The 14,550-nt window shown below is 37.5% G+C and overlaps 1 protein-coding gene across 1 annotated transcript in view; it reads right to left on the bottom strand.

Annotated features, from left to right (window-relative positions):
• ZNF521 (zinc finger protein 521) overlaps nt 1–14,550 on the bottom strand; it is a 211,956-nt gene that overhangs the window by 110,777 nt on the left and 86,629 nt on the right. The window contains exon 5 of the mRNA XM_082285413.1: nt 5,838–5,922. Coding sequence (XP_082141539.1) covers nt 5,838–5,922 — 85 coding nt within the window. The remainder of the gene's footprint in view (nt 1–5,837; nt 5,923–14,550) is intronic.

Here is a 14,550-nt window from a genome sequence, read left to right on the forward strand (position 1 = left end):
GCTGATTGAGGTATTTCCTTTGTCTTGACATCAGTGATGTTGTCCACACGTACCATAATGTACACTGCACAAATGTGAGGCAAATAAGACGATTTATTTTTATAGGTTTATTATGCATGCAGTTAATACATGCATAATGCAAACATGCACATCCACACAACATATATACATATTATATCACTGTCACTGAAAAAATCAAAAATCATGAGTTGCACTAAAAGTGTGTCATGTGTGCACTAAAATCTTCTAATGATTACACACTACTTGGTATTTTAAAACACAGTTGTAAAATTTCTTTGCAGAGAAGTTAAACTGTTAGATCTCGTGTTCTATATACCCTTCTTTTTAAACACCAACTGTTTCAACATAGATTTGCTTACTTGGGATTTGATGAAGTATTTATTTACTGGTGTAAACTAGAATTCCTCTTGTCAAATGAAGGATTGCTTCATCCTGTTTTCCCCTTTGCTTTCTAACTTTAGTGCTCAGTACCTTTTTTTCCATTCCCTTCACTTCCTCCTCCTGCTCACACCTGCTACCCTGCTCAATGCAACATAACATCCTTCACTCAAAAACAAGTTCCCCACAACAGACTTCACAAAAAGGGTTTTATACATGATAGCGAAAAGGTTAAATAAAGAGAAGTCTGTTTACTTCTTAGAAATGACATATTTAGAAACTGTCAAAAGTAGGGTTTCAAAAAGGTACCAAATCCTTCTCCTTTGCTCCCCAGCTCTTCAGAGCGGTAGTGGTTATTGCTATGACACTGGGGTTTGCTTTCTTCATTGCAGAAGTAGCAGCAAACTACAAAGATTGTGGCTGTTTCCCCCTTTTATCATTCTCTTTGTCAGCCTGATCAGTCCTCAATGGTAAATGTGCTGCTCTGTTGTGCACAGCCAGCGGCTCGCAATTTGCTCACTATGTTTCATGAGACAGTTGTTTGTGGCTGTTTGGAACACATTTACCTCTTTGGGGATTTATGCGCTAGTTGCAATGCCAACCTCCATAGTGATAGAAATTTCTTTCTAACTAAAATAGATAATTAGAAGCTGGTAATTATTGGTCAAGAATTATCAGAGTGAAAAAAATTAAGCTCTTCATAAATAGTTCTTGGCAATGTCATCTCTTTACATTATCTCATGCCTAACAGCACTTTATTCAGAGCACTTGCAAATTTACACTACTGCTGTTGAGCCCCATAATTTTATATGGAGTAATTCCTTTCCTGAGCTCCCTCCATTCTGAGCCACGCCGTATGTGCATGTGTGCAAAATCCTAGGCAACTGCTACAGCAACTGTTTAGTCTATTTACACCGAACTGCATCAGATACTACAGATGTAAAGGAATCAGTTGAAAATGAAACAATGTTTAGCGTGTCTGCTTAAAATAACAGTGAAAATAATAGGAGGAGCAGCAAAGTGCATCAAACAGAACACAAACAATGGCAGACTCTTTTCCTACTCTCTCAGGTCCAATGCCAACAGTAAACTATGTGATTAAAACAAAGGAATGCAAGAAACAGACACCGCGTACACAGAAATAGAATTTTCTCAAAGAAAGCTGCTAAAAGTGCTATGTATTCCACCCAGATAAAAAGGCAGAAGAAAGAAGACAACTGAAGAAGCACCATTTATGCCAACACTTTCTAAACCCATATGAAACCTGGATTTATGTTTCCTCCTTTTCCACCCAAAAGCTGGAAATTTTTTCCCCCATAAATTTCAATACACGCACCAACAGACATGTCTTCATTTGGAGATCATCGCTACAGTTATCCAAACGAAAGTACATGCCTACATCTAGGTCCAAAATAATGCCAAAACACAGGGCCTATTTAAAAAACTCCACACTTTGTCTTGTTTTCTCTCTGCTAGCATCCCCTAGCCTAGCCTGACTCAGTGTGTAGTTTAAGCAAACACGAGCATTGCTTGATGAAGCACAGTGTCTGGAAACCTGTGGACAGATCTGGCAGTCAGAACTCAACCTTTAGCTCACTTAATGCAAGCAAGGGATTCCACTTCTATGCTTCTTTGTCCTCATCCATCCAATGGAAAAAGCTTACTGCCCCGTCTGGTCATGAAGATGTTGGGAAAACTTGATTAAAGGCTGCAGAACAGTTCTAAAATGGAAAGTTCTAGAAGTAGTAAATGTGTAGCTGCTAAAGGAAAGCTGCCCCTACGACATCTTTTTATTACATAACTTGTATAAGGTAAATTGCACTGTTGTCAAAGATACTTAAGGTTACACTTCACTGGGTCATCGGCAGATTTTATTTTCCATTAGGTGGCATAATCCCTCTTGTTGAATTGTTTGAAATGTATAACAAAATCTGTAAAAAGGCTGCATACTCTCCTAACAAAGAAGAGTAAGAGGCTTTTCAAATAGCCTCTAATCCCTCTTCCCCTGCTAAATGTCTAGTTGAGATTATATTTGATTAGACAAAAACACACACATACATACAACCTAAAAATACCTACCCTCAGTGGAGCTATTTTAGCCAACAAAGTAATTCCAGTTGCCTTATTTAAAAGTCTAAGTTTCACACTGGGGTTTTATAAGTATAGCTTTGCCTCAGTGACCTTCCATAATGCAACCTCTCTCTGTGGATGTTAGCAACATGAACTCAGTTTACATCCTGGGATCATGTTCAAGGGGAACAATAATTAGATGGGACACCATCAACTTTTCTAGGCTTTCAAACTGCATCATGATGGTGAGCAGCAACTGTTTCCCTCAGCTGGCTGAGCATCATCTCTGTATCTCTGTCAGTGGTTCCCATTCATTTCTGAGTGGAGTTTGGCAGGTGACTTTCCACTTTCACATTTGTCCCATGTCCCAGCTGCCTCCCCTTTTCTCTTTTCCCTGAATTATGATTGTGGAGTCCATCAGGTAAGAAGATACTACATCCACAAATAACCCCAACACAGATAATGGGAACATTTTACCATGAGAGGAAATAACAGTTCCTGACACTGTGCAATGATGTCTGTAAAGGCATTTATTGCCCCTACATCTGATCTAGGGATTATCACACTGTTTGACTTTTAACTCCCGCCTTGCCAGATTACCTTCCCCCTCTCTTGCATGTAAACTCCTTTCTTTCTCTGTGTCTTCCTGAAGGCTCCTTACTTTCCTTTTCCCAGAGAATCAAAGACACTACATACTGTTCTGCCAATCACCTACTAGGAAATCAGGGCGAGAAGACACGTTTTACCAGACACATGTAAAAAACGGAGAGACCAATGTCTTTAGGAAACCCCATTTTTTTCGTTTGTTTAATGTGCTGTGTCAACAAGTCAATATTCAGTGCTTCATCTAATGTATATCTAATATATTTAATATATTGATATGCACGTGGGTAACTACAGGTATATATTATATATATTCACACTAATGTGTTTGTGTGCATGTTTTCTGTATTATGTATAAATATTAAAAGATTACCTACAGATGTACATAAACTAAGGCTGGTTTAAAACAGCTTGATGTGGCCCCTTGAACCTTTCTCTCTAGACAGAATGCGGTCTTGGAAACAGGCCTGTGAACAATGATATAAATTAAAGGGGGGGGGAAGAGTGAAATTAGAAAGATTGCTAAGGAAAAATCCAATTAGTGGTGAGAAGACTAACAGAATTGGAGATCAGAAATTATTTTTCCTTGTGCTTAGATTCTGAGGTCACATTCAAAACTCTCCAGAACACTGATATTCCTTTCACTCCACCCCAACACAAAATCCCCTCGCATTTGCTTAATCGAGGCTCCATCATTAGGAGCTGCATTGTTAAGTCTGGCAGTGCAGATAAGAATCTTCCACTGAACACAGATTACCACACGCATGACCGGCAAATCTCCCTGCATGTTTTGCAAGCTCCTTTATTTCACTGGGAAGATTTTATACTAAGCACGTTTAAATCTGTGTCACTATGGTTATGTCATGAAGTAATATCATGCATGATTAGACAGAACACAGACAAAACAATTAAATATTTTTTTAAAAGATTCTGTTTCTCATTTAACCTCATCCAGCTTTTAGAAATTAAACATAGGCAGTTAATAGCTCCGTTTAAGAAAATACATCTTTGCAGATCTGCAGGCTGAAGCCAGCTAAATGGATTTGTCCTGCTTTACTGACTCTCTCCTCATTTTGCTCCTCCCATTCTGACTCTTTAATATAACTCATCCAGAAAATAGAGGGAAAAAATAAATCTGAGTATTTAATGAAATAAGTGAGCTCCTATTCTGAAAATGTGAGGCAGCTGGGAAGTGAGTAGCAAGCAAGCACGTCATCAATTCCAGCATCATCCCTTATAAGCAGTGTCCATATTCCCTGTCACATTTCAGCATCACTATATGCTACAATTAAGAACATTTCAAACACTGGATTCAAATAAAACAGCAGAAATAGTGAGTTCTGTTGTTAGTAGTACCCTACTTTTAAATTCCATTACTGACACAGATTGAATACTCTGAAGCAGTTCAAATTATCTCTTACCCAAAACCACAAGATATCAAAACTAAGGCTTAACCTAATAGGTAAATTCCTTGTCTCCTTTACAAAGCCAGTTTGTCATTTCCATTCATTCATTTTTATGAAAAATATATAAAGTGTTTATGCTCTAAATGTATAAGAACTTAAATAAAGTACCCACAGAAATGGGCCATTAAATTTTGGCAGGTAACTTTCTTTAACAGTGCAGCCAAATTGCTAAGTGTTCATGGAAGAAATCTGCATGTTACCTCGGAAGAAAAAAATAATTCCACCAAACTGGAAAGTGGAAAAATAAAGCAAATTCTCTTCTGTTGGACATGTAATTACTAGCTTCCATACCATATTGTTTGGTTTGTGCTTTGCAAGATTTTCTGCTATTTTAGCAAGAAAATCAGTGTAAGGGAAGCAGGAGTAAAAAATCAGTGGTATCCATTTCTGTTTTGAAAAGTGAAATTTGGAAAAGAGAGTAAAAAAAAACCAGGAGACAATCCTGGCAATGTTATCTTATTAGTGCGCAAATGATGTGCTTGATAAATTTAATTGGCTGATAGAACTCTTAGTGCTATTACTGAGTGGTTACCAAATTGAAAACATTATGGGTAAACCTAGGGGAATCAGCAAATAATAGGAAAATATGAATATCAAAGAAAAAACAGCTTTTGTTTTATTCCAATTTACAACTGTAACAGTCTTGTAAACATGAGGATTCAGGAATTCTAAAAGATGTTTTTTTAAATGCTTGTACCTTAAAGAGTGGATTCCATTACTGTATACTACAATTCTTACTTTTTCAAATAATTTATAGTATTTAATTGTATACAGATACACTCAGGATTTTTTTCCAAACTGCTCAAACATAACAAACAATACTATTTTATGGCCATTTGAATTATTTATGTTTTCTAATGACAAAAACTCACCAGTTTTGATTTTGGTACTGAGGTGCTTGAGAAGTACACAGTAGTGTCATTACCATAATAACTTCTGAAATTAAAACCTGTCTAAAACTCTACGGAAAGCTAACATCCAGTTCATTAACCATTCCTGTTAGTTTGTTTTCAATAATGCAAAAATGATTAGAAGTTTAATTTGCTAATCACCTGTGTTTTGACTGGCAGTGGATATATAATTCTCTGCAGAAGTCTAAACTAGCCCTTGCAGAAAATAAAACATGTTAATGTTTTATCAAGTCTAATAATATGAATAAAAAAATAAATCATGCCTAGGTTAATTGTTGATGGATCCACAATTAATTTCTCCTTAAGTCTGTTTAATTTTAGAGACAATGGTGATAATGAGTAAGAAAAATGGCTATTTGTCTTCAAGAAGTTTTAGTGCTTCACTTACCAATCATGTGGTTTGCAACATGAACTTGGATATCCCACTCATTGTAGAAAACCATCTGACATTTGATGCACTGGTAGGTCTTCTTCTAAAGAAACAAGGGTAGATAAAATTTACTGAAACACACAGTTGTAATAATTTCATTATAACACAAAATACCAGGTTCACAGTGGTCATTTAAAGCTGTCCAGCAGTGTTTTCATTAAGGCTTAATTATTAATATTAAAAACATAACACTCTGCAGGTTCTGTAGTACCTTTCATTTGAGTTTTCTGAAACTTAGTAGAGATTGCTGTCAGCTTCCTAACTCCATGGACAGATCAGTATTGCTAAAACATCAGTACTACACTCATGGAAGGCAAAATGTAATGAGTATATATGGGATGTAAGCCAAACAACACTGAAATCAACGTGCACACTTCATTTTACACCAATGGATTAGATCCACTACAGAACAAGGCAGAAGCCAGGACAAGAACACAGACATGAGAAATATGCTTCTCTCATTTTCAGTGGGGCTGCAGAATCTCCTCTGCACCACACATTTTAAATGGTCCATCAGGCTGCCATTTTTCAAGAAGGAAAACCTCCCAGCTAGTCTGGACAAACAGTTCTTGTATCAGGGCAGTTGCTTCCATAATATCTATTGGCAAGCCTGTACTAAAACTGGGAAGCCTGACTGGAAACTAGCCAGAGAGCATGCCTTCTGGCCACATTAGATTGGGCTTGACTTACTTAAAAATCATGGTGTATACAGCTCAAATTTCATTATAAACTAGGAAATTAATTACTCTGATCTATTCAGTGCACAGAACAAGTTTTTCATTTTTGTCTTGATGTCTTTCAAAAAAGATCTGCTCTTTCACTTTTCTACAAGGGATATAATTTGTCCAAGATATCTCAATATCCTAAAAATGTCACTGCTTTTTCTCTCATTATTTTTCTTGATCTGAATTGGCCAGAGAGTTGATACTGGAAAGCACTGTTTTAAAAGTGAAAACTAAGAGTGTATTCAAAGTAAGGTTTAGTTTTTCCTTCATAAGACTTAAATCTGCAGTTATCCAGGCATCTAATGAGACAAGTCAGATTAATAAAATTATTCAACTGCATAATTGTAGTATCAAGGACTCAAGTCCTAAGGTAACAGTCCTGAAGAGCTCAATTCTTGTTTTGAAGATGCAACAAAGTCAAGGTAAGCCTGAACTGCCACATCAAGGCAGTAACTCAAGAGACACAGATCTTTCTGTACAGCCACAGGCACCTTGCCTACATCAGCAAAAAGAAGAAAAAAACACAGAAAAACACATATTTTTTAAAGAATGTAAAGTCACAAGAAGCTGGCACAGATGTATTAAATTGTAGATTTCCTATATATTAGTTGTGGAAGAAGTAGGGTTCACTGGGTAACATGCATCAGAAATACAGCCTCTCTTGTATATATTTAACTTGTGAAGAGTTTTATGCAGCTGGTATTATCAATTATATTTTTTAAAAGGTGGTGGCTTTTTTTACCTAACTCCAAACAGTAATAAAGACTTGCCGGATTTTTTATCAGCATCTAAATTTAGATGCCCTGTCCCAGACAGATAAAGTGCCCATTTATTAAGTATCTTCCTATTTCAGGCCTGTAGGCAGGAATATAAAGACTTTTCAAACATACGTTGTTTTGCCTTACCAAGTTAAGAGAAAAATTAGTGACTAATCAAAGTCAACTCTGAAATTAAGTGTTCCTGTGGGCTCCTCTTTACACATCTCCCATTGCTTCGCATACACAGAGGCTATTTTAATTTTCTCGATGACAATAAAATGTGCTGCGTCTCTTCTCAGTGGAAACAATCATAAGCCTTTTTTGCTGTTTGTCGTTTAAATGAACCTTAGTTTTTCGAAATGTAACCAAGTTAAATCATTATGTAGACAACCAAAAATCAATGGGCACCCAGAAACCAGATCTGCTTTGACTTAGTGTTATTGCTATGGTTTGTAAAGCCAGCTGCTTTTAAAGATAAAATACTTTTTCTCTTTTTTTTTTGTTCTTGTGACAATACTGGTGACATTGGTAGAAAATCAGATTCAGGAAATAAGGATTTCCTATTATATCTTGGTAAATTTAACCTTACTGCACTACATCTAGGTCTATCAAAGACCTCTAAATAATGACAGTCACGATCAACGATTTATTATGCTAAGCTCTTTACAAGATGCTTTTTGATGCTGACATATAGAACAACAGTATTGCATAAATAACAATCACTCTCCCTTTTTTTAAAACATTGTTTCCCTTTAGAACTAGTTAGAAAATATTTCTTACTCCCTGATGACTGGCACTATGTATTGTTTATTAGCATACCCCTAGCATTATTCCTGATATGTGACTTTGTTGAAAAACAAAGAAACATAAATGTAATGGCTGGTCTTTTCTCTTGTTAGCACAGCAATGCAGAGTGCATGTCAAGAATTGTCAGCAAAATTATGAATGATGTACATAAAGACAACACATACAAAGGTTGGGGATTTTTTGAAGTCAAATGCTAAAAAGTAAAGTGATTTGACAACAACAAAAAATAATAATTTACTACCACTTACTAGCCTGTTCAAAATGATCTGACATATTTGCAGAATCACACACAGAGTTTTCCTTTTTATCATGAAGGGAAGATTGTTTTTGTGATTGCTGCTTGATCAAGCACTAGTTCTTTTTTGTTTTCAAACATATTCTAAAATGTTGACATCAACTTTTATTAGCTCAACACACACTCATCTCAAAGTGTCTAAACTTGTGCAGGGTTATTATTTTAAAAGCGTACTCAGTAAATTCCACTTACTCCTAGATTTTCAAAGTGATCAAACCCAGTCACTTTCACACGATGTTGAACAAAACCCACATACTTATTTCCATATGTTTCACATTCTAAGCAAGTCCTTGTTCGCTGCAAGTTACATATTAGTCTCACAAGCTTTGTCAGAACCATGGGACTCATAACTGCTCACAGGAGTTCCTGGGTCCTGATGTGCTTCATGGCTAGTCCCAATTCCCTGCTAGGGTGAGATCTGGGGGAAGACCCAGCCCCTCCTCACACTGTGTTCCCAAAAAGGGGAAAGTTGGAGGAATGAGACAGAAATGAACCCTGAGGTTTTGCAGCTCCATGCCCCTTGTCTGGATAGGAAGGAAAGAAGCCTTGCAGCACTTGTGTGATACACCACAGGAGGAAAACTGTATTGTGACTCAAGGAGGCATCTGAATTTCTCTCCAGTGTCTCCAGCCTTTGCAATGCAAGATAGCTCTAAACAGAAAGGAGCTCAGGGCAAGGCCATCCTTGCCTTGTCCAGCTGCAGCTGTTTGCAGCAGGGAACTCCTGCTGAGCTCCCTTGCCCCTCTGCCCAAACCACCAGCATGTGGAGGACTCAGCAGGACTGAGCAGGCACCCCAGGCCCTGCCGCCCCAACTCACAGCCCTGAGCATATCTGCTCCGCACAACAGTGAAGAGTGAACAGCTAAGGGCACTTACACCCTAACCTGCCACAACTGCTTTTCCCAAAGGACACCTGCCAGTCTCCTGCGGAGACAATATTGTCATTCTTCCCTACAAACACAGAAAAAAGCTGACACATATTTCCTGTAAGAGAGTAATTTCAAATCAGCAAGGGTGGGCCACAGAAAGCTCTTGCCAGTGCATTTCTGTATGGACTCAGACAGGACCAGTTTAGCAAATGGAGAAGGCGCAATGCATTCTAAACTGTGCCATCTTGCAAAAACTCCCAAAGATTTGTTCCAGAAGAGAAAGGCACATGGGATCAAGAAAGTAGTTTAACTTTTTCCTTTTATTTTTTTATTGTTAATATTATTATTAACATCAACTCATCTTTTAATAAAAACTCTCCAATAAACAAGCCCATAATCCTTCACTGAACCCCCTCTTGTCAAGAACCTAAGTGCCAATTTGTCTTCTACATGCTGAGTGTAAATCTGAGGCCCAAGTCATTCCTGGGGCCATTCAAAATCATTGTAGAAGAGTAACTGCTTGGATGAATGTCTCACAAGAGCATTGGGTGCCTGTTGCATTCTTGTTTTCATAACCAGCTGAAAGCCTTCTAGCATTCAAAGCTTCTCTGTGACTTCATTTAAAGAGCTTTGGATTGGGCATATGCATGTGTCTCCCTAACCTTTTGAATAATTAATGTCACCTAGACCTTTAATTATTGTCCCAATCCTCACTTACCACTTTGCAGTTTTCTGAATTTCTTTTCTATAAAGGTGCCCAGAGTGTCAATGTCATGTGAAACGAGACTTTGCTGCTTTTATAAATAGTCCAGGAAAATGAACTTTCAATTGGTACTTCAATTCTGTGCACAGTTTTATTTGCTCTGTTGTTATAAAGAAAGCAAAACAACTAATAGCCACACTACTAGAGGATTTACAGTTCCATTCAGAAATGCTTCAAAAGTATGCAGAAAATTCTTCTGTGTAGACTTTTGGGCCCTGTTATTGTCTGAGGTACTGATACATCCTTTTTTTTCTATTCCCTAGCCTCATTATATTACTTGAAAATGAACTGCATATGCTACTTATTGGCTCATGCTCCACCTCCTTGTCAAAATCATTCAGTATTTTATCACCTGCCTATTTTGTTCTGACATTTCCCCAGTTTTGTACTATCAGGGAATTTCATCACCTTACTACTTATTCTTTCTTCCAGACTACTGATATGCTGCATAAGTTCAACAAAACTGGTGCAAATAATGATTCTTAAGGCTTTCCATTATTTACACCCCTCCAAACCAACCTGCTTCAATTCACAAGACTCCTATGCTTTCCATACCCAAGACTGTGTTTCTTTTCTTTTTTAATCAAAGAAAGTATCTCTCCCTATGCCGTACTTATTCACCCAACAGATTAGTCTTTTGTGCTATACCGCTTCAAAAGCTTTGCTAAAATCCTGGTAAATCATGTTTATAGGCTTCTCTGTCAGCACTTGTGGCTACTCTCTCAAAATACTCTTTATTGAAAATTTTAAGCATGATCCTCCCTCTGTGAATCTTTGCCCTCTATCCTTCATTAAATCCAAACTTTCTCCTATCATGTCTTTGATCAGCCTTCCTCTTCTGTTCCTCACTGTTTAAATCAAGCTCACAAACCAGTAACTTCATGCGTAATCCTTATATTCCCTATTAAATGTTTGTTTAGTGGCCTTTTCCCAGGCTGTTGATACTTCTTCTTAAAGATCGCAAATTTATCTGCTTAATGTTTCCTTTTATCTCCAGCTCCTTTCACTGAGAATTTTGGAATGGATATTTTTGTAAGTCTTTTATTGTATATTATGCTCCATTATATTACCTCTAATCTGTACTTCATTCTTCTCCATGGGGAGGATATGCCACTTGCTCCACGATGAAGCATTTGTTTAACTGTACTGGTTTCCTTGATTACATATACCATTTGTGGATCTCTTGCACCCATGCCCCTTTTAACTGAATACTTATTCCCTACATGAAGGAACCAAAATATCACTCATAACTTCTAATGCGTGGTATCTACAGTCTTAGGCTTGCAGGTATCCCTCATTTGTTCTATTCTCCTTTCACACTTCTGTGCCCTATCAAAAATGGTTTTGATGTGTACGTGTTACCCCACCAATAACCTCCTGTTTACACCTAATTACATTATTTTCCCTTGTCACACTATTGAAGGGAGACTTTCAAGGCTTTTTCCCCTCAGTTTTAGCACAGACTAAGTGTATGGATCAATAACACAGCTGAGACAACCTGCTGTTGCCAAAAGAGTGATGCCACACCTCTCACATCCTCTAACTCCCTTCTCCCATACCAGTCATTCACTCACTTTCCGTCACATAACAGTGGAGTTAGGTCAACCTTTTAAACCAACAGAAGAGTAACCTGACAAGAGAAAGCAAACAGCGGCCAACAAATCATATGAAAAAAACCAAGCTGAAACATTTAAAGTTGCACACTAACTACAGCAATTTGCCAGTGCTAACTCTTAATGCTGCCAGCTGATTTTTGGACATCATTATTTTATTAAGCATTAGCAGTGTGCTTGGCCCTTCATGATACACAAGAGCAACCATGGTGCTAGCTTTGTCCATGTAGCCATTTTTCATCCGAGTTCACACTAATTTTGACAGTACCTTAATTGAGGATTTAGTTTCTATCTTCCTGGATGCTTATTTTGTCAACGTTAAGCTCTTAAAAAACTAAGCATATGTTAGCCAGTTTCAGCGCATTGTTAGCTATTTATCTTGCTTATGGGGCACTGTCATCTTGCTTTTTTGTTTTAATTGACTAATTGCCAACTCTTGTAATTGCTCACACAAACCCCTTTAATTAGTATTTCCTGTTTACTTTTAGAAACACGTTCATTGCGATTTTAGGAGGATTTTTCTGTTCTGTTTTTGTTTAGCCTGGCCTTAAATTATAACAGGGTCTGAGTGTACATGCCTAGAGAAAGAATACAATCAACTCCATAAGGTAAGAAAAATGAAAAATGGAAAGAAACATAATTTCTTCTCATTTCTTTGATTATGGTTACTTACTGCAAACACAAAATATATTGAGTCAGAAATACAAATGTTCATGTTAGCAGTTCTTCCCTCTCTATTCTGCTTGAATTCATGGTCTGCTATTCTGTTTTACCTTTTTTCTGGATTCTGTATTTAATCATGTCTGTCTTCAATGTCTCTTAGTTATAAACCTTTCCCTACCCTGGTTGATGAAGAGCATTAGCTTGCAATGTCTCACATCCCCACACCGAAAAAACCACATCTTACCACATTTAAAAACTGCATCTCTTCCCTTTGAGATCTCTAATCCTTTTACTCTCTCTAGGTCTTTCAAACTCAGTACTGAAGTGAAATACCTGTCAGAAAAGTAACTCTAAAATCTGGCAGCACATGGTTGTATATTTATTTTCTCTCTCAATTACTTCATATCAGGCTTACATAGTTTAGGAATACAAATGGCTTAAAGTACCATGAATTTGATTTGGGATCTAAAAAGCAAATATGCTCCTTTCTGTCTTTCTGTCTGAGGGCCTGATCCTGGGAGAGGCTGAGTCTCTGACTAGTGCACGTGTATGTGTTGAACAGTGCTCAGGAATGTGGGACTTTGTTAGCAACTGACCTTTCTGTGAGCATCCCCACCCCTTTCTGTCTCCTTGCATTGCACTTAAAACCAAAGTTAACCCATCCAGAGGCATCCCAACACTCAGTATCTGTGTCAGAGCTGCTGTGTGGCTACAGACATTAAGGAGGAACTATGAACAATGCCACACCGATAATTCTGCAGATGACGTGGCATCAAAGCACAGGCAGTAGAGCTTGACTTGGCAGGTCTGAGACTCAAAAAGCCAATATTCTGAGTAAGCTGATATTTTTTCCTTTTTAAAGGTTTTTTTTTTTTTTTGCTTTGTTTTAAAAAAAAGGCATACTGAGACAGACTGTCATTCAATAAAGCCACTACTTTCTTCACCAACAATCAGCAACAGATGTAGCCCAATAAAATTAATAGTTTGCAAGTATGCACAAGAGAATACTCTTGTCTCTTTTCTCCATCACAGATTTTGTAAAAGCTCTCTGGATTTTAACAGAAAGGCAAAATCAGGAGCTTTTTATATACATTTTTTTTTAAAATTTAAACACTACAACTGTTTTTCTCCCACTCTATTGAGAATTAATGCTGATTAATTTCACTTTCCAAAGTGTAACTCAGGACACTCCCCCTGCCCTTAATTGTCCACTTTCAACTCAAACTGAATCCTGCACTATTACTTACCAAGATAATTTAATCCTACAGAATAGAACTTGTGCTCAAAAATATGCAACATTAATATTAATGTACAAACAGAAATATATTACTCATACATAATATATAAGAAATTAATTTTCATTGAAGTATCAGGAGAAGGAGTAAACCCCTTAGATCCTTCTCATGCAATTAGCTCTGCACTTGGGGAAGTCAATGGGACTTCACAAACGAAGGCTTCACACGATAACACAGGCAAGATTGGGGTTTTACAAAGGCACTACAAAATATGCCATGAACAGAGTCCTACAATCATACTGCTGTGATTTTAGTACTACCCTCTATGGATACACTTAGGCCACATCAACATTAACAAATATACTTGTAGCATCTGAGCTGGCACACAGCTGCTGACATTGCAATGATGCTTGACTGTGTGCCCAGTTGAAAAACCTCTGCTGAGGCAGTGCAGCTGCCCAAGGAAGTGGTGTACCAGCAAAACAAGCACTCTGCTGAGCCACTCTTCAACACTATCCACAATGATTTGTGTCTAACTGGGTTTTTTCCTGTGAAGACATATTTGCTCTCCTCAAAGGGAATTAAGGGAACTTCACAGAATTGCCTCTGTCCTATTTCATAATCTTTTACTTTCACATTAATTCTTAAAATACCAGCAGTTCCTCTTAGGTACATCCTGTAATAAGTTAACATCTTTTTACATGGAGTCTACCATTTCCTTATCTGAAAAAAAAGATTGCAGAATTTGTTTCAGAAGCAGAATGTCATACTTCTAGGTTTGAAGGACTTCAACCACTCAACCATCATCATACAAACCAGCTGAGAAGCAGAGAGCATAAGAGAAATGAGGAACTATGGTTAAGACTGATAGCTCAGGAAAATCACCAGGTGATCCAGACATTCCCTGCCTAGGCCTGTGAGAGAAGCACCAAGCAGCAGAACA

This window comes from Coloeus monedula, assembly GCF_965178545.1.
Source record: "Coloeus monedula genome assembly, chromosome: 1".
Lineage (NCBI taxonomy): Eukaryota > Metazoa > Chordata > Aves > Passeriformes > Corvidae > Coloeus > Coloeus monedula.